General features: G+C 41.4%; 1 protein-coding gene across 1 annotated transcript; it reads right to left on the reverse strand.

Annotated features, from left to right (window-relative positions):
* Positions 1-27354, reverse strand: lifra (LIF receptor subunit alpha a). The gene is made up of 18 exons (XM_014172648.2): positions 27128-27354; positions 22244-22395; positions 21901-22037; positions 21519-21672; positions 16736-17011; positions 16402-16531; positions 15555-15685; positions 15260-15405; positions 14466-14619; positions 13796-13860; positions 13338-13560; positions 12427-12612; positions 12190-12291; positions 6754-6903; positions 5938-6075; positions 4721-4814; positions 4157-4223; positions 1-4027 (listed from the first exon to the last, which is right to left on the reverse strand). Exons 2-18 carry the CDS (start codon positions 22305-22307, stop codon positions 3371-3373), a joined length of 2874 nt encoding a protein of 957 aa, XP_014028123.1. The 5' UTR covers positions 22308-22395; positions 27128-27354; the 3' UTR covers positions 1-3370.
* Between the last annotated feature and the right edge of the window lie 632 nt (positions 27355-27986).

A 27986-nucleotide genomic window follows, 5' to 3' on the forward strand; every position in this document is an offset into this window, starting at 1 on the left:
GAGGTTTTAATTTCTTTATTGCCTTAAAAACAGGTTACATTGCAGTGTTAGCACTTAGCAGTGTTTACAAGTAGTGTTCTAATTTTGATCAGTTGATAATCTTCCTGAAGAAATGTTCAGTGTTTTTCTCCAATAAACCAAGGCTGCTTCCCAAAATGGGACCCTATAGAGTACCACATTATGAGTCATAATACCCATAAAACCTGGCGGTCAAAACAGGGAAATGGTTCCAAACATGTTTACACCATTAATTTTTCCCATGGTAGATTTTAGAAACACTTAAAATAAGGGCTGTGTTTCGTGTAGGCTTACCCTTGTGGGACGTTTTGATAACTGTGTAAATCTCTTTAGGACAAGGTGACTTTTATCAACATATTCACCCACCCAAAATGAAATGCTAATTAGCTGCTAATGTGGCTAACTACAAATGCCATGATGATCTGGACGAGACCGCCGAATCGAGGCAAAGTTAAGAATCTCTGGATTAAGCCAAATGTAGTAATGAATAAATTTGCTACATTTCTTTAAATGGTAAATTCTGTGAACTGTCTTGTGCCACTTTTATAGAGACGACATGCAAGAGCTTGCAGGGATTTGTAGTTTTGTATGATATCTACTTTGATGCTAATTAGTATTTTCGAAATCTGAGAGTACATTTTGACGAATATATTGATGAGTCACCTTGTCCGACAGAGATTTGCATGGTTATTAAAACGTCACACCAGGGTAAGCCTACGTTAAACACAGCCCTTATTTTAATTGTTTCTAAAATCCACTACGGGAAAAATGAATGGTGGAAAAACGATTAGAACTATTTCCCTGTTTTACTGCTAGGTTTTATGGGTATTATGAAACCTCCACTGTGTGCCTCTACTCCCTATGTAGAGCAGTGTACTATATAGTGAATTGGGTACCATTTGGGGCATAACCAAACCAAGCATTTTCAGTGTTAAGAATAAGAGCTGCATCCTTTTCTGAAAGACATGAGTCAAGCACAATGTCATTATTAGTGTGTACATATTTAGTATATATCTTCCTTATATTGATGTTGAAGGAAATTCCACTCTTAAATGGTTAATAGCTTATACAACATGCACAAACTTACAGGCAAAACAAGAAGCCATTAGCAGACATCACCATTCCTATCACTATAAATCCCTACAACACAACCCAAGCAAGCTGAAGCTGTCAGTAATGCCATTACAAGGACTGTTTGGACAAATACATATCTTGCATCAGAGTGAGTGATATGGCTTGATTCAAACCCTGTAACGTAACAGACCTAACAAGATGGATACATTGTCTGTTGACCCCCCCCAACAAAAACCTAGACTTCTAGAACTCCAGAACAGAGTCGAGACAGAAGATAGGAAATACACAATTTACGATATATAAAAAGAAAAGTAACTAACTTCCGAGAAAGAGGAAAAGTGCAGAGTTAAACAAAATCAACAAAATGTTAACGCATAGCATTAGGTTAGTCTCTAACACTGAAGACAACTTCAGAGGAGCGTGTCTATTAAAACCATTCATTATGGTTAATCTATTAACCTTCTACATATGTCACAGTAGTACTCAAAGCTTTGTTGCTGGAGGTGCTCAGAAAATGGAAGAGTGACATCATGCCAAGCTCCTTGTCAATGGAGCTGGCAAGTGCATAAACAGATCTGGGACCAGGCTACGACAAGATATCAATGTTCGCTGGAAAGTTTGACACCAGCTCCCAGATTGTCCTGTATTCTCTGACAACAACCCAGGAAATACTATACTATAAGCAATAAGGCCCCAGGGGGTAGCTAATGTACCACGGCTAAGGGCTGTTCTTCGCACGACGCAACGCGGAGTGCCTGCACACAGCCCTTAGCCGTGGTATATTGGTCATATACCACAAACCTCCGAGCTGCCTTATTGCTATTATAAACTGGTTACCAACGTAATTAGAGCAGTGAAAAGTAATGTTTTGTCATAACCTGATATGCCACGGCTTTCAGCCAATCAGCATTCAGTGCTCGAACCACCCAGTTTATAATACACTATACACACGTTCATCTGGATCTCCCTGAAACACATCAACAGGCACTCACAGCAAATCCACTGCAACCACTTCAACTAGCGATCCAGGCTAACTTAGAACAGCTGTTCCTCTACCAACAATAACTCCCAAGCCTGTATTTACGTAGGGCATGTGTCTTCACTTCACAGTAACAATTCCATAGGCATATGTAGTATGTCTGAATAATGCCAAAAATAGTGTTAATCACTATTTCAAAGTAAAACCGTTGGCCAATAATCCATTTTTAAACTGCGCTAGGCTTGGGGTCAATTCCGCTTTAATTCAGGAAGTAAACAGAAAAGTCCAATTCCTTTTTGTTGAAAAGCATTGAGGAAATGTTTTAATTGCAATTTGAGTTTACTTCCTGAATTGACTACATTGAAATTGACCCCAAGCCTGCAATGCACTATTATGGAGGACTACCTCTATATCCATATCCCACTCCATTGGAGGGTAAACTCCAGATCCCATGATGCAATTCTGCATAATGTGTTCAGTTGTTTTGATACCCCATATCTATCTATTTACAAGGCAAAAAAGGTTTGTCGAAACAGGCCAAAATGATTGGAAGCACAACATTTTCAAGGCAACACTTATGTTTGTTTAAACTGTCAAGACGTGATTTGGTAAAGGGCTGTAGAACAATCAACAGTTCAATGGTGGAGGCCCAACAGATCTGGAATATATCTAACAATACAACCATGCAAAACACAGAAAAAATTGTGTTATATCTTAGAATGTGCAAGTGAAAAGTGGTGTTTTTCAAATGCATACTTAAAACAATGGGGGGGAACTAACTTATCTTCCACATTTAGCAAGGGCACCTTCTGATGCCCCTGGCTTGGAACGAAAACACAAAAATACACAACAAAATATAACACGATAGTACATTTTTCCATATACTACTAGCTTATTTCAGTGAATATTTGCTATTTCCAGAAAGTTCCAGAGGACAACAATAAGTAATTCAGACCTTTTCATTAATAATGTTAGAATCTAACTGCTAGTATGTGTAGCAGACGTCACGGTGATTTTCAGGGCATATGTTTTAGAAAATGCTGTCAACTTTCTTTGAACGATAATGCCTTTCAGTAGCACAAACTGCTCAATCTCCACAAATGCAGTCCAGCAAAACTAGGATTAGTGTAATTAGTGTTCTCTTAAGTGTCCATTTGTAAATTCACACCAACATGAGCTTAGAAACATAACATTGAAATGTGTATTGTAACATCAACAAATGCCGGTTGGGAAGGTGAGAGAAGGCAGTGGCGAATTGGGCGTGAAGCTCATGACTCGTCGTCATGACACTGGGCTGCCTCAGGGTTTGCCCGTCAGGAGATTGTGGAACCAGGTGCTTGCTGATGACGGGTGCTCCTTGCCCTCCTCTGAGGTATCATAAGGGAGCAGGAACTGGGAGGAGGTGACAGAGGTAGGGCTGCCCAGGCAGGCTTGGTCCAAGCCGCCGCCGTCGCCATCAGCCTCGGGAGAGTCCTGTTTCCAGGAGCACTGGGGCTGGTACCCTCCAAAAGAGCCCTCAGGGGGCTGAAGGTGCTCCTCAGGGCCAGTTTGGGGCTCCTCGGGGCATGATGCAGACTGCATTTGGGGCCGGTAACCTCCACCGCCAACGCCTTGGGATGCATCAGGCTGAGGCTGGAAATGGGCCATCGGGGCCAGGGAGCAGGCCGAGGTCTGGATGCCGGTGTAGGTAACGTCGGTGTGTCCTGAATCCATGGAGCCGGTGGAGGAGGCTGAGGAGTCGGAAGCATGAGGACGACGCTGGGAGGAGGAGCCTTCCTCCACCACCTGGTTGTAGTAGCGAAGCGAGGCGGGCTCGTCGGTGTCGGCCGCCTCGTCGCCTGTACCCTCCTCATCCTCCTCGGGAACGGTCACTAGAGCTTCCTTGCTGGAGTCCCACACAGAGTCCTCCACGATGTGCACCATGCTGTGGGGCGAGGGCTTCACGTCCAACGTCCCCTGGAAACAAACACACATTAGTCCTGTGCCTGGCATCATGTTTTCCACAAGATGGTGAAGATGGAGAAAGAGAACCCAGTGACTAGAAGGGATTAGGCCACACTGATAGGATAAGAACAGAGAGCTTACCTGTGTTATCCCCCATTCTCCTGGTAGCTTGGGTTCTGGAATCTCAGGGTAGAAGGCCTTCTTCACCCTTTTCATGAAAAACAAAAAACAGAACGTTATTCTCTGTTTATAAACTGGGTTGTTCGAGCCCTGAATGCTGATTTGGCTGAAAGCCGTGGTATATCAGACCGTATACCATGGGTATGTAAAACATTTATTTTTACTGCTCGGGGGTTTGTGATATGGCCAATATACCACAGCTAAGCGCTGTACCCAGGCACTCTGCTTTGCGCCGTGCATAAGAACAGCCCTTAGCCGTGGTATATTGACCATATACCACACCTCCTCGGGACTTATTGCTTAATTATAACAGACAATCTGGTGTTGGTGATTTAGTTTTTACTGGCTCCGGGGTGAAGTTCCCTCTAGGTTCAGATATGGGATCAGCTTCCCCTCCCACAATCCGATGGCTTTATAACCATTAATGGCCGGTAAATGCAAAGGTGACCCAAGATCAGCGTCTCTATGGGCAACTTCAACTTACTCCTTTTGACTCTGCCAAAGCAGTGAGAAACACGAGCCTACCATTTCCTCTTCCTGTAGCAAGCGATGGTGATGACGATGAGGAGACAGGTCATGGCGCCCAGAGCAACCAGGATCTCCATGATCAGCCAATAGGCTACAGGAAAGAAAGGGAAATATTAGAGATGCCATGGTGCTGTGCTGGAGAAATAAAACTCTTTTTACATATCTTTGCATCCTGGTTCAATCGGAGCAGACTAAAACCACTGCCATGAAACTCACAGAATGACTGCTACACATACTAGCAGTCAAATAATAACACATTACTTACAGCACTGATCAATTCTAATCCAAGAGTACAACAAACAAATGTGAGAGAACATACTGTAGAACAGTGAGACATAGACACAGCTGTGAGAACATTGACAGCATACTGTAAAAAACTGAGGCATAGAAACAGCTGTGAGAACATTGACAGCATACTGTAAAAAACTGAGGCATAGAAACAGCTGTGAGAACATTGACAGCATACTGTAAAAAACTGAGGCATAGAAACAGCTGTGAGAACATTGACAGCATACTGTAAAAAACTGAGGCATAGAAACAGCTGTGAGAACATTGACAGCATACTGTAAAAAACTGAGGCATAGAAACAGCTGTGAGAACATTGACAGCATACTGTAAAAAACTGAGGCATAGAAACAGCTGTGAGAACATTGACAGCATACTGTAAAAAACTGAGGCATAGAAACAGCTGTGAGAACATTGACAGCATACTGTAAAAAACTGAGGCATAGAAACAGCTGTGAGAACATTGACAGCATACTGTAAAAAACTGAGGCATAGAAACAGCTGTGAGAACATTGACAGCATACTGTAAAAAACTGAGGCATAGAAACAGCTGTGAGAACATTGACAGCATACTGTAAAAAACTGAGGCATAGAAACAGCTGTGAGAACATTGACAGAACATACTGTAAAAAACTGAGGCATAGAAACAGCTGTGAGAACATTGACAGCATACTGTAAAAAACTGAGGCATAGAAACAGCTGTGAGAACATTGACAGCATACTGTAAAAAACTGAGGCATAGAAACAGCTGTGAGAACATTGACAGAACATACTGTAAAAAACTGAGGCATAGAAACAGCTGTGAGAACATTGACAGAACATACTGTAAAACTGTGAGGCCTAAAAACGGCTGTGAGAACATTGACAGAACATACAGTGAAGCCTTAAAACGGCTGTGAGAACTGTGAGAGAATGTTGACAGAACATACTGTAGGGCTCCAGTGAGATGGACACTATGGCGCCTCCGTCCTCCCCTGCTGCGGTGTAGGCCTTGACAGTGAACTTGTAGGAACCTAGGACCAGGTTCCTGACTGTGTGGTTGGTGAGCTGTGGATCTGTGATGTTGGCTGTCAATCAGAGAGAGGAAACATAGATGTTGTCCATGGTTAACACTGGTGAGTTCCTCTAGATGAGAGGCTTAAACACAGCCCACTGATATGTCCTTGTTGAGGGAGAGATGTATGTATGTATGTATGTATGTATGTATGTATGTATGTATGTATGTATGTATGTATGTATGTATGTATGTATGTATGTATGTATGTATGTATGTATGTATGTCACAGGAGGTTGGTGGCACCTTAATTGGGGAGGACTGGACTAGAGCGGAATCAAACACATGGTTTGATGCCATTCTATTTGCTCGCAGATTTATCGCAGATTTATCCTTATCGCCATAAATGTGTCAATTTATCGCGATATCGATTTTGTCCATATGGCCCAGCTCTGTAATCCATAGTGTGAGGCAGAGTTTTTCTGATTACAGCCTTGGGACCTAGCTAGCTCAGACCAGCATTCTGTCAATGATTTAACTGAATGACACAAATTCCTAAAGTGTCCTACAGTAGGAGAGCTGATCTAGGATCAGTTTAGCCTTTTATATTTATTTGATTTATATCGTAATGAATAACATTAGACGGGGGGGGTCTGATCCTAGATCAGCACTCCTACTCTGAGACGTTTATAAATCCAGGCCCTGGGGCTATTTCGAAGAATTACCCAGTAGGGTAAGTCTGAAGGGTTACCCAGTAGTGTGAGGTGGGATGCATTGGTCAGGTAGACGGTATATCCCAGGATGAAGCCTCTCTGATGCTCCAGTGGAATCTGATCCCAGGTCAGCTGGACGTCAGAGCCCTCCTGGTTGGGTGACAGCCTGGGGACGGTCCGAGATGGGACTGCAAAGGAGGGGAGAGGGAGGGTCAGATGTGACAAGGAGATATTTAAAGGAATAGTTCACTCAAAACATATTTGAGTATTTTGTTCATTAGTCCACTTGTACATGTCAGCCGTCAGGTTTGCTACGGTAGATAGAGCACTTTTAGTACATAGAAGGAAAGTGTGGTAATAGAAAATGCATCATATGACGCAAAACCCTTCATCAGCACACTTTTTAATTAATCTTAAACTGTTGAGACCATATGTGTTTTTTATTTTATTTTTATTTATTCAGGGGAACCCATTGAGACCAGGGTCTCATTTACAATGCTACCCTGAGGAGATCAATTCCACAAATTCTAAATTATCCATAAAAATGACATACAGAATCAATACTACAACTTCAAACACCACAAATACAATGAATTCTCATTAAATCCACTCAACATCGAAGTCCTAAACTGCCCAAACTGTCCTGTTTCATCACCCAACTTCTGTTGAGCTTCAATTGGCAGACAGCCTTACATTCTTCTGCAAAATGTCTTGATAACCTTGGGAATTCATTTTTCCGTCGATGATAGCAAGCTGTCATGGCCCTAAGGCAGCAAAGCAGCCCCAACCATGGTGCTACCTCCACCATACTTTACAGTTGGGACGAGGTTTTGATGTTGGTGTGCTGTACATTTTTTTCTCCACACATAGTGGTGTGTGTTCCTTCCAAACAACTCCACTTTAGTTTCATCTGTCCGCAGAATATTTTGCCAGCAGGTGCTCTTTTGCGAACTTCAGACGTGCAGCAATGTTATTTTTGGACAGCAGTGGCTTTTTCCATGGTGTCCTCCCATGAACACCATTTTATGTCAAATTTATGCAGAAATCCAGGTAATTCCAAAGGGTTCACATACTTTTTCTTGCCACTGTAGATCAATACTAACTAGTGGAACCTTGAGAGTTAACCATCCCTGTGAACGTGTTTGATAACTCATGTTTTTATATTTTAACAGTGAAGTGAGGTAGGTTGGAAACTTGGGTAGTAGAGCTTTGTAAACAAAAATGGAGTAATGGAACGCTCTACGGGACATTAATGATGACCAGTCAATCTTTTGATACAGGATGCAGTGATGCATATTAAAACTGTCTCCTGTGATAAAACGAAGGGCACTATGGTAGACGGCATCCAAAGGTTTAAGAGTAGTGGCTTCTGCATTCCAATAAATAGTGTCACCATATAGTCAAGAACAGGCAGGAAAGTTGACTGTACAATCTGCTTCCTGCTGTTTAGGGAGAGGCACGATCTATTTCTATAAAAGAAGCCTACTTTAAATCTCTGCTTCTTAACTAGCTCATTCGTATGAAAAAACATAACATTTCATTTTTCCCGCATTAAGTAACAATTTTAAATCAACAAGAGACGAAATCTGAGTGCAGCTTCAACATAGCCTAGTCAGCCGTAGGGACAATAGAGTACATAAGTGTGATCTGCATACTGAGGAATGTTACAGGTCTTTGCAAATAGCCCAATATTATTTAAATAAATAGTAAAGAGGTCAGGTCCCAAAATCGACCCCTGCGGGACACCTTTAGTAATATCGAGGTAACTTGACACCATCAGAAAGCACACATGGTCTCCTGTCTGACAGATAGTTCCCAAACCACTTGCAAGACGACTGGTCGAGGCCCATTTTAGACAACCGTTGAATGAGTAGGGGATGGTCGACAGTATCTAAGGCCTTGGATAGGTATATAAATATGGCAGCACAGTGATTCCTATGATCTAAGCAATTTAATATATAATTAAACTTTTTAGGGATAGGGGGCAGTATTCGGAAGTTTGGATGGCTGAGGTGCCCAAAGTAAAGTGCCTGTTACTCAGGCCCAGAAGCTAGGATATGCATATGCATGGTAGTATTGGATAGAAAACTCAAAAGTTTCTAAAACTGTTAAAATAATGTCTGTGAGTATAACAGAACTGATTTGGCAGGCGAAACCCCGAGGACAATACATCCTAGATTTTTGTTGTTGTTGAGGTCATTCGACTTTCCAATGCTTTTCTATAAGAAAGCAGAATTATTAGGACCCAGATTGCAGTTCCTATGGCTTCCACTAGATGTCAACAGTCTTTAGAAATTGTTCAATGTTTATTTTTTTTAAATGAAGAAGTATTCGTATTCTTTCTAAGTGTCACTCAGAAGGACTCTAGTATTTTGGTGCACGTGAATGTGTTTTTCTCCGGTATTGGAAACAGTTTATTCCGTCTTAAATTTGATCAATTATTTACATATTAGGGTACCTGAGGTTGGATTAGAAACGGTTTGAAATGTTTGGACCAAGTTTACAGGTTACTTTTTACATTCCTTTGCAGGCATGTTGGGCGAGTTAGAACAGGTGTATTTCTGAATCAAACGCGCCAAATAAACTGACATCTTTGGGATATAAAGAAGCACTTTATCGAACAAAACCACCATTCATTGTGTAACTGGGACATTTGGGATTGCAAAAAAGATGAAGATCTTCAATGGTAAGCGATTTCTGACTTTCGTGATGCATCTGCTTGGTTGGAAAATGATTGTGAAGCACTCCGGTGAGGGCGCGCACTTGGTTATTTATCTCCGGAATTGAATATACTATTTTCCGTCTTAAATTTTGTTTATTTACATATTGGGGTACCTGAGGATTGATTACGAATGTTGTTTGACATGTTTGGACTAGAGGTCGACCGATTATGATTTTTCAACGCCGATACCGATACCGATTATTGGAGGACCAAAACAGGATGGTACCGATTAATCGGCCAATTTTTTCCCCCATTTTAGTTATTTATTTGTAATAATGACAATTACAACAATACTGAATAAACATTTTTATTTTAACTTAATATAATACATCAACCAAATCAATTTAGCCTCAAATAAATAATGAAACATGTTCAATTTGGTTTAAATAATGCAAAAAAGTTTTGGAGAAGTAAAAGTGCAATATGTGCCATGTAAGAAAGCTAACGTTTAAGTTCCTTGCTCAGAACATATGAAAGCTGGTGGTTCCTTTAAACATGAGTCTTCAATATTCCCAGGTAAGAGGTTTTAGGTTGAGGTTATTATAGGAATTATAAGACTATTTCTCTCTATACCATTTGTATTTCATATACCTTTGACTATTGGATGTTCTTATAGGCACTTTAGTATTGCCAGTGTAACAGTATAGCTTCCGTCCCTCTCCTCGCCCCGAACCAGGAACACATCGACAACAGCCACCCTCGAAGCATCGTTACCCATCACTCCACAAAAGCCGCGGCCCTTGCAGAGCAAGGGGAACAACTACTCCAAGTCTCAGAGCGAGTGATGTTTGAAACGCTATTAGCGCGCACCCCGCTAACTAGCTAGCCATTTCACATCGGTTACACCAGCCTAATCTCGGAGGTTGATTAGGCTTGAAGTCATAAACAGCGCAATGAAGAGCTGCTGGCAAACGCACGAAAGTGCTGTTTGAATGAATGCTTACGAGCCTGCTGCTGCCTACCACCGCTCAGTCAGACTGCTCTATCAAATATCAAATCATAGACTTAATTATAACATAATAACACACAGAAATACGAGCCTTAGGTCATTAATATGGTCAAATCCGGATACTATCATTTCGAAAATAAAACGTTTATTCTTTCATTCAAATACGGAACCGTTCCGTATTTTATCTAACGGGTGGCATTCATAAATCTAAATATTCCTGTCCCATTGCACAACCTTCAATGTTATGTCATAATTACGTAAAATTCTGGCAAATTACTTCGCAATGAGCCAGGCGGCCCAAACTGTTGCATATACCCTGAGTCTGCGTGCAATGAACGCAAGAGAAGTGACACAATTTCTCTAGTTTAATATTGCCTGCTAACATGAATTTCTTTTAACTAAATATGCAGGTTCAAAAATATATACTTCTGTGTATTGATTTTAAGAAAGGCATTGATGTTTATGGTTAGGTACATTCGTGCAACGATAATGCTTTTTCCGCAAATGCGCTTTTGTTAAATCATCCCCCGTTTGGCGAAGTTGGCTGTCTTTGTTAGGAAGAAATAGTCTTCACAGTTCGCAATGAGCCAGGCAGCCCAAACTGCTGCATATACCCTGACTCTGTTGCACAGAATGCAAGAGAAGTGACACAATTTCCCTAGTTAAAATAAATTCATGTTAGCAGGCAATATTAACTAAATATGCAGGTTTAAAAATATATACTTGTGTATTGATTTTAAGAAAGGCGTTGATGTTTATGGTTAGGTACACATTGGTGCAACGACAGCGCTTTTTTTTCGCGAATACGCTTGTTAAATCATCACCCGTTTGTCGAAGTAGGCTGTGATTCAATGATAAATTAACAGGCACCGCATCAATTATATGCAACGCAGGACAAGCTATATAAACTAGTAATATCATCAACCATGTGTAGTTAACTAGTGATTATGTTAAGATTGGTAGTTTTTTATTAGATACGTTTAATGCTAGCTAACACCTTACCTTGGCTCCTTGCTGCACTCGCATAACAGGTAGTCAGCCTGCCACTCAGTCTCCTCGTGGAGTGCAATGTAATCGGCCATGATCGGTGTCGAAAATGCCGATTACAGATTGTTATGAAAACTTGAAATCGGCCCTAATTAATCGGCCATTCCGATTAATCGGTCGACATCTAGTTTGGACCAAGTTTATTGGTCACGTTTGGGATTCATTTTGTATGCATTTTGAACGAGGGGAAACCGGTGGATTATTGAATGAAGCGCGCCAAATAAACATACCTTTTTGGGATATAAAGAAGGACTTTATCGAACAAAAGGACCATTTGTTATGTAACAGGGACCCTTGTGATTGCAACCAGATGAAGATCTTCAAAGGTAAGGGATTTATTTTATTGCTATTTCTGACTTTTGCGATGCATCTGCTTGGTTGGAAAATGTTTTTAATACTTTTGTATGCGGGGCGCTGCCCTCAGATAATCGCATGGTGTGCTTTCGCCGTAAAGCCTTTTTGAAATCTGACAACACGGCTGGAATAACAAGAAGTTTATCTTTTAATTGATGTATGACCCTTGTATTTTCATGAAAGTTTAATATTACAATTTCTGTCATTTGAATTTGGCGCTCTGCAATTTCACCGGATGTTGTCGAGGTGGGGCGCTTGAGACACGTCTAGCGCAAAGAGGTTTTAACCAAGCATAGTGTATTAACGAACAAAATACTGAAATGTGTTTTTTGGAGTAAAATTTCCCAGAAAAGACAAATACAATATGCTCAATTGCAGTCATTCAATTGCCAGCCAACCTACCCAGTTCCTGCATGTACCCATGCCACCTCTCTAGCAACACAGTGGACTCCGATGAACAGGCATACAAAGAAAACGTGTATCTCACTCCTGCAAAAAAGTTACCTGCGAAGGAGAAAAAAGTATTTATTGAGACACACTCCGTGATACACTGGCTTTCTGGCAAATGCAGATGGGCCAGTCACACACTACATCGATTATGTAAACTTGAAAAAAAAAAGGTTCTCATCCCAGACTCACCGGATTGAACCATGGTGTTGGTGTTGTCCGCTGCCACCCTGGTCCACTCCACGTTGCAGTCCTGTGTGCAGCTAGTGTTGTACCAGTCCACCACGTAGCCACAGCTAGCGTTAGCATGGGCCACCCAGGACAGGGGAAACCCACTGCCATTGAATGCGACCTTGGAGATGGTGGTGTCCTCTGCATCTAAAAGATAGTCAGAGTTCAGTCTCAGTCCAAGAGCCCTAGTTTTCCCAACATGCATCACTTTTAAAGTTACATGTGTAAAGGAGCCAAGGTAAGTATTCATAAAGCGGCTCAGAGCACGAGTGCCCTATCATTGATGATTTCAAAAGCCAAACTGATCGTAGATCCGGAGTCCTATTCTGAGACGCTGAATTCGGCCCCCCTTTTCCCACATTCTTACCTGGTAAGTGTCTGGGGATGACGACCCGTTTTCCCCCATTCTTACCTGGTAAGTGTCTGGGGATGACGACCCGTTTCCCCCCCCATTCTTACCTGGTAAGTGTCTGGGGATGACGACCCTTTTCCCACATTCTTACCTGGTAAGTGTCTGGGGATGACGACCCGTTTCCCCCCCATTCTTACCTGGTAAGTGTCTGGGGATGACAACCCGTTTTCCCCCATTCTTACCTGGTAAGTGTCTGGGGATGACGACCCGTTTCCCCCCCCCATTCTTACCTGGTAAGTGTCTGGGGATGACGACCCGTTTCCCCCCATTCTTACCTGGTAAGTGTCTGGGGATGACGACCCGTTTCCCCCCCCCATTCTTACCTGGTAAGTGTCTGGGGATGACGACCCGTTTCCCCCCATTCTTACCTGGTAAGTGTCTGGGGATGACGACCCGTTTTCCCCCATTCTTACCTGGTAAGTGTCTGGGGATGACGACCCGTTTCCCCCCCCATTCTTACCTGGCAAGTGTCTGGGGATGACAATGTTCGCTGGGGGGGAGACTCCTGCAGGATTCCGAGCGGTGACCGTGACCGTGACTTTACTCCCGCGGTCAGTCACGTTGATGGGGAGACTATACACGCTCTGGGGGAGGGTGAGAGTCTGTTGGCTGTTCTCCTCGGGGCTCCACAGGATCACTTCATAATCGCTGATCTGGCCGTGGCTCTCGCTCTTTGTTAGAGGCTTAAGGAGAAATGCATAGCCGGTGAGAAGTACATTTAGGAACAGTTTTGCAGACACAGATTAAGGCTCGTGCTAGACAAAAACAATATGCTTAATGGAGTATTTCTATTGAAAGTACTTTTAAATCCAGGACTAGTCTAGAAAAAGGCCCTTAGTATTGTAGCTACTTTCTCACATGACCACTCACACACACAGAAACCCAGAATATTATGATAAGCAGCTAGGTAGTACTCACTTTCCACAAAACACGGCCTAGGTTGTCGCTGTCCATCCACAGCCATATGTCAGGAGCCACCGGGCCTGGCGCAGGAGAAAACAAACAGAGCTTTAAAGCTGGTAATCCTTAATGGTGAAACTGCCACGGCCGTTGGCGACATTACAACACAGAAGTTACTGCAAATAATGAACACTGTTTTTTCCCCTCTGACATGCGTGACAGAACAGCAGTATATGTACTGCAACATGTTTTACCATGATGCACCATGCTCCCCAGCTCTGCTTCCTCAACAAAACAAAAACAATAACAACGGTAGTGGAGCCACTAGTGGCGTCGTTTCCCCCACTGCAGAATTCCATCTTTAAAAAAAGTGTTTAGTTCTGTATTTCAGTGTTTTCCTTATTGTCTAATGAAAGCAGTATGTGTGGAAACAGCAATGCCATGTAACCAAACATATCAATGCGTCATGACTAGGTCAAAGGCAGCTCCTAGTCAATGGAATGTCAAGTCTCATTTCAGAGTTAAATGTTACTGCGATTGTTGCATTTCTTATAGATGTTTTGTATGATTTATATATAATCTCTGTCAGTGTATACCTCTGTATAGCATTTCATCTCAATACCACTATTTATATTTAAATAAAATAATGTTCACAAAAATATCTCCAATGACAGGGGTGTGTGCTTACGGTCCATTTTGGTATGGAAACTCAGCGGCAAACTCCACTCTCCCCATTTCCAGAAGTTCTTCTGGGATCCACAGCGAACCTTAACGCTGTACTTTTCATCGGGCTGCAGGTCCTTCAGTACCACTGTGTTCAGTCCGTAACCAGTGTAGGTTTGCTAGATTCGTTTTATGTTTTTTTTTTTAAGACAACACAAAGCCATAAGCATACAATAAATTATTTAAATGTCATATACCTATTCACATGATCCTTTCCTACATGTTTTCATGGTCACTGCCTTGTTCAAATAGAACTGAATAAAGGCGGTAGTGGTCGAATCGTTTGAGATGTTCCAATTTCCCCCTTAAATGTCTAACTCTTAACTTCCTTACTCTCTGTACTCCCTTATCATTTAAATAACATTCCAAAAATGGATCACACACATTTGTGAGGACGTTTGGTAACATCAGGGATATTGGATTACATCCATTTTTGAGGATGATGCTAAATCATGCTAGATACTGCCTGTAGCAAAGGTAAACAACATATTATTGTGGATGCTGTCACTACTGGCTTACAGACACAACTCAAGGTAAGATTAAAAGGACCTGTTTGCTTTTTTCAACCAAATCTTCATTTGATGTAAATGGCATGTTATAAAAGTGCCCAGACAGACACCTGTTTTGTGATTTCACTTAGCTGGTGGGGTAAGTTTCTCAAAACCAAGTGAATTCGCAAAAAAAGAAACCAACAAACTTGTCCTTTAATGTAACCCAAACATGTATATTGGATAAATAATCCCCTTTAAGTCCACTCACCGTGCTGCTGTTCAAGTGGCTGGTCCGTTGCACCTGGCAGATAAGGGACAGCCTCTCGTAACCATTATACTTCCAGAGCCAACCCACACTGGCATTCCAGCTATAGACCTCTGGGGTGGTCAAATTCACAGGGGCTACTGGGCGGACTGGCAAAAACATCACATTCAAAAGAGTGTATAAAACCTTGCTCTGCAGCACTGCTGATGCTGTGGACTTGTTGTATTGAGGTTTACATAGTCATCTAATATTAATAATATTTAGTAATAATGAGACTGTATCGAACAGCAGCACTGACCTCTGTGACCCAGCTCGGCTGCGTCTGTAAGCCTGAACTCGCCCAGAAGGTTGCGTGCGACTAGGGTCCAGTTCCCATCCCACTGCTCCAAACCACAACGCATGTTGCTGTTCCTGGCTTTTGGGCAGTTCCTGAACATTCCAATGGCAATGAAAAGGGATGAAAGTAGACATTATTGGAAGTATGTAGCTCAGTTGGTAGAGCATGGCGCTTGCAACGCCAGGGTTGTGGGTTCGATTCCCACGGGGGGCCAGTATTTAAAATGTAATAAAAATGTATGCACTCTACTGTAAGTCGCTCTGGATAAGAGCATCTGCTAAAATGTAAATGTAATTTTTTCCCCCCCCTCTAATAGCCAAGTTATGCAATAGGTACAAGTCCTAAAATACATCCTATTCCCTATACAGTGTACTACTTTTGACTAGAGGCCATTTGCAACACAGACATATCTAAAGCTGCAATATGTAACTTTTTTGGGCGACCCAACCAAATTCACATAGAAATGTGAGTTATAGATCTGTTATTCACATTGAAAACAAGTCTAAGAATCTATGTGCACTATTTCTCTGCTTCCCATGCTTAAGTTTAGTTTTTGCGTCTTTTACTTTCAGTTTTGTACACCAGTTTCAAACAGCTGAAAATAAAATATTTTGGTTATTGAAAATATATTTCACAGCGGTTTAGATGATACAATGATTCTCTACACTCCGAGTGCTTGTTTTCTCACATAAACTGAAATTAGGGGAATTATTCCAATTTTAGCAACCAGGAAATGGCAGAGTGATTTCTGAAAATTGCACCTTCAGGAAACATAGAGGATGAAATGTGAATGCTTGTAAGACTGTACCTTCCATTCAGGGTGTAGTACGTCTGACGGGTCTTTCCAAACAGGTAGGTATCTCGGCCCTTTGACCACTGACAGTCCACAGAGATCAGGTCATGGGTTTCACACACCAAGTCACTGGGCAGAGGGGGGTCTAGAGATGGTGGGGGGGATATGGTCAAGGACAATCTTAACATGTTTACCCAATAGACATTCACATAGAATAGATAAGACATACAATGCAGCTTAGCCGCGATTGATTCACTACTAGTGAAAGTTTGAGGGTTTGCATGTAGAGAATTCTACATTGAACACGACAGTACGAGAAAGTAGAAGCAACACTACAAAGTGGACTTACACCCCACAAACACAACAGCGCCGGTGATAATCATTTTCTTCTCGTTGCTGCAGACCACATTGGTCCCGGAGGGGTTGGACGGGCCCTGATTGGTCATCGTGATAGCGTAGGTCCGCCTACTCAGCATGTTCTCTTTCACACATGTGTCTTTGTAACACAGGCTTCCAAACTGTTGACCCTCTTCCACGATGCAGCAGAACGTCATGTTGCTGCCCACGGGAACTGTTTTCCCCTCTGGGTACATTTGTGAGTCTGTGTTGTCCGGGAGGTCAAACCCTGGGAGAAGAAAAAAAATGGAGATCAAAATGGAGTGGTGGGCATCACCAATGGTACGGTCGCTGACTGAACACTGAAGAGGCCCTCTTATTTAGCTGTTTTAATGCAAATTTCCTGCAATTCTACACATTTTGCCATGCGGTGGAAATAACATATAGCTGTTTTAAAGCAAATTAGGCCTACCTGCAATTCTACACCTTTTGCCATGGTATCTGAATGACTTGAACATAACAAAATCAATATGGGCACCAAGCCATGACAAAAAAAATACTCCTGCCTGTCGAGCTTTTATCTTTCCTACACACACACACACACACACACACACACACACACACACACACACACACACACACACACACACACACACACACACACACACACACACACGCACGCACGCACACACACACACACACACACACACACACACACACACACATACATACACACACATATACTTAGGTTGGAGTCATGAAAACTAACAAACTATAGTTTGGCAAGTCAGTTAGGATATCTACTTGGTGCATGACAAGTAATTTTCCAACAACTGTTTACAGACAGATTTTTTCACTTATAATTCACTGTATCACAATTCCAGTGGGTCAGAAGTTTACATACACTAAATTGACTGTGCCTTTAAACAGCTTGGAATATTCCAGAAAATTATGTCATAGCTTTAGAAGCTTCTGATAGGCTAATTGACATCATTTGAGTCATTTGGAGGTTTACCTGTGGATGTATTTCAAGGCCTACCTTCAAACTCAGTGCCTCTTTGCTTGACATCATGGGAAAATCAAAAGAAATCAGCCAAGACCTCAGAAAAAAATTAGAGTCCTCCACAAGTCTGGTTCATCCTTGGGAGCAATTTCCAAATGCCTGAAGGTACCACGTTCATCAGCATAAACACCATGGGACCACACAGCCATCATACCGCTCAGAAAGGAGACGCGTTCTGTCTCCTAGAGATGAACGTACATTGGTGCGAAAAGTGCAAATCAATCCAAGAACAGCAGCAAAGGACCTTGTGAAGATGCTGGAGGAAACAGGTACAAAAGGATCTATATCCACAGTAAAACGAGTCCTATATTGAAATAACCTGAAAGGCCGCTCAGCAAGGAAGAAGCCACTGCTCCAAAACCGCCATAAAAAAAGCCAGACTACGGTTTGCAACTGTACATGGGGACAAAAGATCATACTTTTTGGAGAAATGTCCTCTGGTCTAATGAAACAAAAATAGAACTGTTTGGCCATAATGACCATCGTTATGTTTGGAGAAAAAAGGGGGAAGCTTGCAAGCCGAAGAACACCATCCCAACCATGAAACACGGGGGTGGCAGCATCATGTTGTGGGGGTGCTTTGCTGCAGGAGGGACTGGTGCACTTCACAAAATAGATGGCATCATGAGGTAGGAAAATTATGTGGATATATTGAAGCAACATCTGAAGACATCAGTCAGGAAGTTAAAGCTTGGTCGCAAATATGTCTTCCAAATGGACATTGACCTCAAGCACACTTCCAAAGTTGTGGCAAAATGGCATAAGGACAACAAAGTCAATGTATTGAAGTGGCTATCACAAAGCCCTGACCTCAATCCTATAGAAAATGTGTGGGCAGAACTGAAGAGGTGTGTAAGCAAGCAAAGAGGCCTACAAACCTGACTCAGTTACACCAGCTCTGTCAGGAGGAATGGGCCAAAATTCACACAACTTATTGTCGGAAGCTTGTGGAAGGCTACCGAAAATGTTTGACCCAAGTTAAAAATTTTAAAGACAATGCTACCAAATACTAATTGAATGTATGTAAACTTCTGACCCACTGGGAATGTGATGAAAGAAATAAAAGCTGAAATAAATCATTCTAAACTTCCGACTTCAACTGTACATACACACACATATATATATATATATATATATATAACACACACACACACATTCAACTGTACATACATACATATATATATATATATATATATATATATGTAACAGCATAGCTTCGGTCCCTCTCCACGCCCCTACCTGGGCTCAAACCAGGGACCCTCTGCACACATCAACAACTGACACCCACGAAGCCTCGCTACCCAAAGCCACGGCCCTTGCCGAGCAAGGGGATCAACTATTTCAAGGTCTCAGAGCGAGTGACGTCACCGATTGAAACGCTATTAGCGTGCACCCCACTAACTAGCTAGCCATTTCACATCGGTTACATACATACATACATACATACATACATACATATATACATACATATATGTATATATACATACATACATACATACATACATACATACATATATATATATATATACAGTGGGGGAAAAAAGTATTTGATCCCATGCTGATTTTGTACGTTTGTCCACTGACAAAGAAAGGATCAGTCTATAATTTTAATGGTAGGTTTATTTGAACAGTGAGAGACAGAATAACAACAAAAATATCCAGAAAAACGCATTTCAGAAATGTTATAAATTGATTTGCATTTTAATGAGGGAAATAAGTATTTGACCCCCTCGCAATCAGAAAGATTTCTGGCTCCCAGGTGTCTTTTATACAGGTAACGAGCTGAGATTAGGAGCACACTCTTAAAGGGAGTGCTCCTAACCGCAGCTTGTTACCTGTAAAAAAGACACCTGTCCACAGAAGCAATCAATCAATCAGATTCCAAACTCTCCGCCAAGACCAAAGAGCTCTCCAAGGATGTCAGGGACAAGATTGTGGACCTACACAAGGCTGGAATGGGCTACAAGACCATCGCCAAGCAGCTTGGTGAGAAGGTGACAACATTTGGTGCGATTATTCGCAAATGGAAGAAACACAAAAGAACTGTCAATATCCCTCGGCCTGGGGCTCTATGCAAGATCTCACCTCATGGAGTTGCAATGATCATGAGAACGGTGAGGAATCAGCCCAGAACTACACGGGAGGATCTTGTCAATGATCTCAAGGCAGCTGGGACCATAGTCACCAAGAAAACAATTGGTAACACACTACGCCATGAAGGTATGAAATCCTGCAGCGCCCGCAAGGTCCCCCTGCTCAAGAATACATATACATGCCCGTCTGAAGTTTGCCAATGAACATCTGAATGACTCAGAGGACAACTGGTGAAAGTGTTGTGGTCAGATGAGACCAAAATGGAGCTCTTTGACATCAACTCAACTCACCGTGTTTGGAGGAGGAGGAATGCTGCCTATGACCCCAAGAACACCATCTCCACCATCAAACATGGAGGTGGAAACATTATGCTTTGGGGGTGTTTTTCTGCTAAGGGGACAGGACAACTTCACCGCATCAAAGGGACGATGGACGGGGCCATGTACCGTCAAATCTTGGGTGAGAACCTCCTTCCCTCAGCCAGGGCATTGAAAATGGGTCGTGGATGGGTATTCCAGCATGACAATGACCCAAAACACACAGCCAAGGCAACAAAGGAGTGGCTCAAGAAGAAGCACATTAAGGTCCTGGAGTGGCCTAGCCAGTCTCCAGACCTTAATCCCATAGAAAATCTGTGGAGGGAGCTGAAGGTTCGAGTTGCCAAACGTCAGCCTCGAAACCTTAATGACTTGGAGAAGATCTGCAAAGAGGAGTGGGACAAAATCCCTCCTGAGATGTGTGCAAACCTGGTGGCCAACTACAAGAAACGTCTGACCTCTGTGATTGCCAACAAGGGTTTTGCCACCAAGTACTAAGTCATGTTTTGCAGAGGGGTCAAATACTTATTTCCCTCATTAAAATGCAAATAATTTTATAACATTTTTGACATGCGTTTTTCTGGATTTTTTGTTGTTATTCTGTCTCTCACTGTTCAAATAAACCTACCATTAAAATTATAGACTGATCATTTCTTTGTAAGTGGGCAAACGTACAAAATCAGCAGGGGATGAAATACTTTTCCCCCCCACTGTATATATGTGTGTGTACACACACACACACACACACACACACACACACACACACACACACACACACACACACACACTGAATGTTTTTTTTACTGTTTGGACATAGGCGGCCACAAAAAAAACACTTAGGCGACACGCCCAATACTTTTCTATGCAGAAGAAACCCTGACTTTGGCGGCATAGGCCTGCCCCACTGTAAAAAGACTTTATTTATTCCAGAGGGACAATTAGTTTCAGTAGGTCTGCAACAACCACAACACCATACCACACCCATCCACTCACATCGTCATCAAATCCTCCTAAACCACCAGACATTACTGGCATCTAAAAAGGCATCAAAACAATTCTCTCCATACAAAGGACATGTACAGCTCACCACACCTATTGTTTTCTGAGTACATAATGCATAATGGTGAAAATGTGATATTCCTGGTTTTTTTTGCAAAATTCCAGGAACTTTCCCCAAAATCCCCAGGTTTTCCAGAAATTCTGATTGGAGGATTCCGGATATGTGCTCATTCCCGTCTGATTGTGTGAATCTTACCCTCCTCTAGGAAGAACAACATATAGAGAGTGTTGCAAGCCCCCCCTGTGTGCAGAGAGAGACCAACCTGGAAGTATCTGTTGAGAACTCCATTCGCTGACATCTTGGCCGTCTCTGGAGCGCACTTTGACCGACAGAGAGGTACACTCCAGGGGTACTGGAGAGGTCCAGTTCCATTGGTGCTTCCCTGTGCTCTGGTCTTCTGTTACACCCACTGTCTCCTACCAAAACAAATAGTGGAATTGTTAAGACGTTGGTTTCCTGAGCGGGAGACCAGGGTTCAGATCCCACCAACGACAATAGCACGTGCTCCAGTCAAGAGACACGACTGAAGAGCAAGACACTACAAGTGAACATGTAGCCTACCGACGCTAAGAAAGCATAAGGATCTGTTACAATATACTTTTCAATTAAAACACAGTCTTGATCAAACGTAATACTTCACTTACATTCAACACAATCTCCATGAGTTCAGTGCGTAGAATCTCCACGTCAAAGGTGGAGGCGTGGCCGTCCTCCCACGTGACCGACAGCTTTTGTGTTTCCTTGTCTGCATCCAGCCTCACTTGCTGTGGAGGTGCGAGTCCTGCAGACCCATCGACAGTTTCAAAACCCAAATACAGAACGGTTCAGTTAGTGACTCTATCAAGTCCTGAGCATCAATATTATCTGATAATAAAACGTTATGCTGCTTTATTACTTGTTATGTGCATGTAACCTTTTATAAAGTCTTATTAGAAGGCTTATATAATATGTTATAAACACTAATCCCATCTCACTGGATAGACTTACCACTGGCCTGGCTCTCTGTGACCCTCAGGCCCAGGAGCAGAATGCAGAAGTACAGACTTGGCATGGTGGTTAGTTAGATCCTTCCAGGTGATGCAGTCTGTGGTTTACTGCAACAGCAGTTGATACATGGCAATGGGAGACAACAGCACTCCCTGTCGACACACACAATAAGATAATATTAGACTAAATTAAAATATGAATAAAAGAGCCTTAGTCTCTCCATCACGTAATTTATCATGTGATTTACCTGAGACCCTAAAATTACAATGCCAGTTACAGACACCCTATAATGACGTGACACAAGTCGGCGTGGTTGTTCCGACTTGAATTCAGCAGAGCCACTTCAATTTCGAGAAAGAGTAGCAACAAATACTAGACTACTATGTACAAGAGAATGTAATGTTTTATTTAAAGTCTACAAAAAAATGCTGTGACTGGCATAAATATACAACGAGCAGCTGCACTAGTAAAAAAATGTCACGGACAAATTGTTCCCATTTCCCCTAAAGTAGATTTGCCTGCAGTAGCCTAACTCTGGCACAAGGCCTTAGTGCACATCCCTTTACAAAGAGAGCAGAGGGAACTCGTAAGCGCTTGCTATAGCCTAATAATTAACAAGGTACAAGATGTTATGATTAGCCTCCTACATGGAGCCACAACATTTTGGATGACTTGACTTGCTTCTGCTTAAAATGTCATTCAATTGCTATATTTGTTTTGAGAAACGTCAGACTGTAATTACATGCATGTGAATAAGTTGAAGTGAGCTTTTAGTAGACAGTGATAGGCCTATGAAGATCAGATTCTTCATTATTCCATTACACATGAACATAGCCAGATGTGTTTAGTGCAGTGGTACATATGTAGAATCTTATTAAGTTGTTAGGTTTATGCCCCAGCCTACATCGTGATATTACCAGGTTCTGAGCACTAGATGATGCTTTTCCATGTGATAATTATTTTATTTCTCTGGAACACCACCATCTAGTGGTCAGAACCTGGTATTATCAGGATGTTGAATGGGACATACAGTGTCTTCAGAAAGTGTGTGCCCGAGTACCACTCTCCATATTTTCAAGTATAGAGGTGTTGCCACCACTATTCTTGAAAATAGGGAGAATGGTACTCAGTAATGTGTCATATTAGATTTGCCCCAAATATAACACGTTGTATTCTGGACAAAAAGTGAATTGCTTTGTCACATTTTTTGTAGTATTACTTTAGTGCCTTGTTGCAAACAGGATGCATGTTTTGGGATATGTTTTATTCTGTACAGGCTTCCTTCTTTTCACTCCCAATTAGGTTAGTATTGTGGAGTAACTACAATGTTATTGATCTATCCTCAGTTCTCCTATCACTGCCATTAAACTCTGTAACTGTTTGAAAGTCACCATTGGCCTCATGGTGAAATCCCTGAGCGGTTTCTTTCCTCTCCGGCAACGGAGTTCGGAAGGACGCCTGTATCTTTGTAGTGACTGGGTGTATTGATACACCATCCAAAGTGTAATTAATAACTTCACCATGATCAAAGGAATAACCAATGTCTTATTTTTTTATTTCTTTTAATATATACCCATCTACCAATAGGTGGACTTTCCTGATCTTTATGGTTGAATCTGTGTTTGAAATTCATTGCTCGACTGAGGGGTCTTACAGATAATTGTATGTGTGTGTGGGGTACAGAGACTAGGTAGTCATTCAAAAAATCATGTTAAAGACTATTATTGGACACAGAGAGTCCATGCAACATATTATGTGACTTGTTAAGCACATTTTTACTCCTGAACTTATTTAGCCTTGCCGTAACAAAGGGGTTGAATAGTTATTGACTCAAGACATTTCAGTCTTTCGTTTTTAATTAATTTGTAGAAATGTCTAAAAACATAATTCCACTTAAACATTATGGGGTATTTTGTTTCAATTTAATACATATTAAATTCAGGGTGTAACACAACAACATGTGGAAGAAGTAAAGGGGTGTGAATACTTTCTGAAGGCATTGTAAACCCAACAGCTTCAATTACTAATTGGCGTGGTGTGTCCGTGGGTGGCTTTTGACCAGTTTTTTGGATTCCTCGTGTCTAACTCATTGTTATAAAAAGGTTTGATCCAAATCGGATGTTAGGTACTTTATTTATTGAATATTATATGAATCCTATCAATTTAAAAGGGCCAATTTGGGTGCATCAATTAGCTTAATTTCTCAGAGATCAAATTATATTTCCACAAATAATGTTGCAGGAATGTTAATCTTATCTGTTTCTAACAAGGGAAACAATTTCAGAACAATCTGAGATGGTGGGTGTCAGAATCATGGTTTTTGTACTTTGAGGTGGAATGACCCCAAATAAATAAAAAAAATGTATCAACCCATCCCCCCAAAAATTGCCATTAATTATAATCCACATATTAATTCACATTTCCTATTGCTCCAGGATTATTTTCATGCTGTAGCAAACTGGCTCAAATTAAGATCCGACTGCTGTTAAATGTAGCCTGGTCCCAGATCTGTTGGTCCTATCATGTCAATTCACTGTCATACCAAACATACAAGGAGTTGACATGATAGCAGAAACAGTTCTGGGAGCAGGCTATAAAATGCCCTTAGGTGTGACACATCTATGTGCTCGAGATTTGGGGTTAAATCAAATTAGATGTAACATCGTGTTGTGATGTTGTCATGACGCCACTCCAGTCGGTCCAGTTCCCTGGGACAAGCTTGAGCAGGCCTATCAACCTGCATTACAATGATAACACAACCGTAACTTAAAGGAGTGTCCATCTCTACCAAACCCATTAAAGGAACATTGTAGGCAGTTAACTGGGTTTGCTATTATGAGAAAATAAAAGAGTCTACAGGTGAGGAAAAATAGAGCCCAGCCCTAAAGCAGATCTCCCTTCAGTTGGTAGAGCATGGTGTTTGCAATGCCAGTGTTGTGGGTTTGATTCCCACGGGGGGGCAGTACAACAAAAAAAATGCATGAAATGGATGCATTCACTACTGTAAGTCGCTCTGGATAAGAGCGTCTGCTAAAATGACAAAAAAAAAAATGAGAAAGACATGGGGCAGCAGGTAGCCTAGTGGTTAGAGCGTTGGACTAGTAAACGAAAGGTTGCAAGATCAAATCACTGAGCTGACAAGATAAAAATCTGTTGTTCTGTCCCTGAACAAGGCAGTTAACATTGACAATAAGAATCTGTTCTTAACTGACTTGCCTAGTTAAATGAAGGTGAAAAAAAAAAGACAGTTGTTTCATGCATTGCATGGTTTGGCTCCACACATCCCCCAGAAATGATGTGTATAATAAAGTGACCCTTCACATCCAAACAACCTCAGAATTCACACTGAAGACAGAAGTGATAAAACACACAAGTGCAAAGTCCCATAAGGAGAAGGAAGTACAAATCCAGAGTAGAGGAACCAATATTGGCTGCTATGTCTACTATGTCTACAGCATCAAATCCCTAGAGACCACAAACACCACAACTGATTGCTTTCGATAAAAAACATGGTCAGTAATGCATTTCTGTGGAACCAAGGATGTGAAGCAGTATGCTTCTGTTTTACTGGAAGGCGCAGATCGAGTCCTTGGCAGTCTTAGGAACATAACCAACTAATTAGAGATTAACACTGTCTTTCTATCTGTTCTCTTTCTGGGGAAAATACAACTCACTATCAAAATATACAGTACAATGAGAGACAGACAGAATAATAAGGCTAGCACGTATCCTAAATGAAAAGGGCTATAACTTCAAAAGCTTGCAGCAGCACCTCACTTGAACACAGAACTATTCTTCCACTTGTGTAAATAATCAGCCGAGTGAGAAAAGGAACATGGTCATTGCATTTTTATATACACAAGTCGAACAATTCACACCGCATCCTTTTGATGCATTTTAAGTCATGTTGAGTCAGAGCTGGGATGCTAGAGGAAAGCCTTATGATCACAGTTTAAGCTGTGTACTGAAAGTACTCCATCTTGAAAACTGTGCTAAAATGCAAAATGTACCATTGAACAAGATACCAAAAGATTGTTTTTGAGTCAAGTGATCCGTACCTCCCATTCTAGATCCACTTAATATTATTATGTAGCCTACATGCACTAGCTTGTTAGTTGACACTATTCAGTGATAAATAACTATTGTAAATCAACACATATTGAGGTAGCTAGCATGTGTTCATGTACAGAGAGGTAGTAACGGGCCATTCCATTGACAATCCAAAACACCAGTGAGTACTGTTAACAATGTATTTCGTAACTTAGTTTAGTTAAAATAAATGTAATTTCTGGAGATTTTTAAAATATAAATAATGGTTGAATATTAGGTATTAAGGACATTAATGCAATTGTATGGTGGGGGGGCTACCTAGCCATCTAACGTTACCTGCCTATTAAAATTAGCAAAATCTGTTTTTGATACCTGGTTTACTAAACTAACGTTAGTTAACGTTAGCTATGTTCATATTCAAATAGCTAACCATAAATGAATAGAAGTAAATAGTTATCAAACTCATGATAGCCAGTAAGGTTAGTTATGATTATAATGCACATTGTATTTCAAAACATGCCATGGCCTTTACTTTAGCTAACGTTAACGTTTTATAATTTGGTTGATTTTAGATAAGTAGCTAACGTTAGGCCTTGATGCTACCTACACACCAATGATTCTGTACAAAAATGTATCTAGACCAATACCATAATAATAACAACCTCACTATAACGTTAGCTAACTAGTTTATAGTTTAACCAAATTCTACTAGGCTACTTGCCAGCAAGCTATATTTGTCTTTCTAGCTAACTCCGTTACACGCAGACATGATGTTGTTTCATGTTTTGGAGAGCGCTTCAGTTAACCCAATAATAAAAAAATATCCGAAATTACCTTACGCCGACCTGGGATCACGTAGTAGATCGTATTTTATAACAATTAACCTTTTAATGATCAACAACCGGTGGATATTAGATATAAAACAAATCTAAAGAGAGTTGAAATGTGAGTTTCAACGAGCTAACTGTCTGGTCGTTGGTCCGCCGTGAGTATAGAGAATTCAGAATTCCAGAATGTCGGATTTACTGGAAAAGGCGTACGATACACGTCCCATTCCATTTCGGTAACGAGCCTCCCTTCCCTACTGCTTTATTCCTTAGCTGTTTGCAAATCTGAAGCTATTTGAAAGGTAAGATCAATATGGTGATGGATACATACATTATCTTGATAGGCCATCGAATTAATTTGATGTATTAAGAGCTTTCATGTCCAGTGCATCAAAGGGATTGAAGTATAAGAGACTAGAGACTGAATTGGAACTGGGCCTGAAAACGTCAAATTGGCAACAACTGGACAACATTTCCGGTCTCGCCTGTATTGAAAAATGTTATTGACCATCCACTTTGCTGACGTTAGATCATTTCCCTTTGCCGTAGTATTTCACAGTGGCCAATAAATATATTTGCAAAGAAGTACAAATATATTTGTATATGTTTGAAAGAATTCAGAGAGCTTTATGTAAGGAAGTGTAAAAAGAAACACAGCTCCCTCTCAAGGACCCCTGCTGTGCCATGCAGGTCAAGGAAAGCACGAGTCGCACGGGATTGGTTATTACTGATGGATATAGGTTATGGAATTATGTGCACGAGCACAAATCACCACATCTGTCATTTAAATGTCGTCCTTATCTGTAATGTCGGTCATTTTTACATAGCAGGAGAGTAATAATTGCAGCCGGAAAAAACAACAGTTT

Source organism: Salmo salar, chromosome ssa24 (genome assembly GCF_905237065.1).
Source record: "Salmo salar chromosome ssa24, Ssal_v3.1, whole genome shotgun sequence".
NCBI lineage: Eukaryota > Metazoa > Chordata > Actinopteri > Salmoniformes > Salmonidae > Salmo > Salmo salar.

What these genes read in the sequence shown, in the direction of transcription:
- lifra (XM_014172648.2), bottom strand. Translation starts at nt 22,307, where the DNA reads ATGCCAAGTCTGTACTTCTGCATTCTGCTCCTGGGCCTGAGGGTCACA. An exon ending in AGCCGAGCTGGGTCACAGAG is followed by an intron (nt 15,406 to 15,554) that starts GTCAGTGCTGCT and finishes TGTTTTTGCCAG; the next exon opens with TCCGCCCAGTAGCCCCTGTG. An exon ending in GAGAATGGGGGATAACACAG is followed by an intron (nt 4,028 to 4,156) that starts GTAAGCTCTCTG and finishes GTTTGTTTCCAG; the next exon opens with GGGACGTTGGACGTGAAGCC.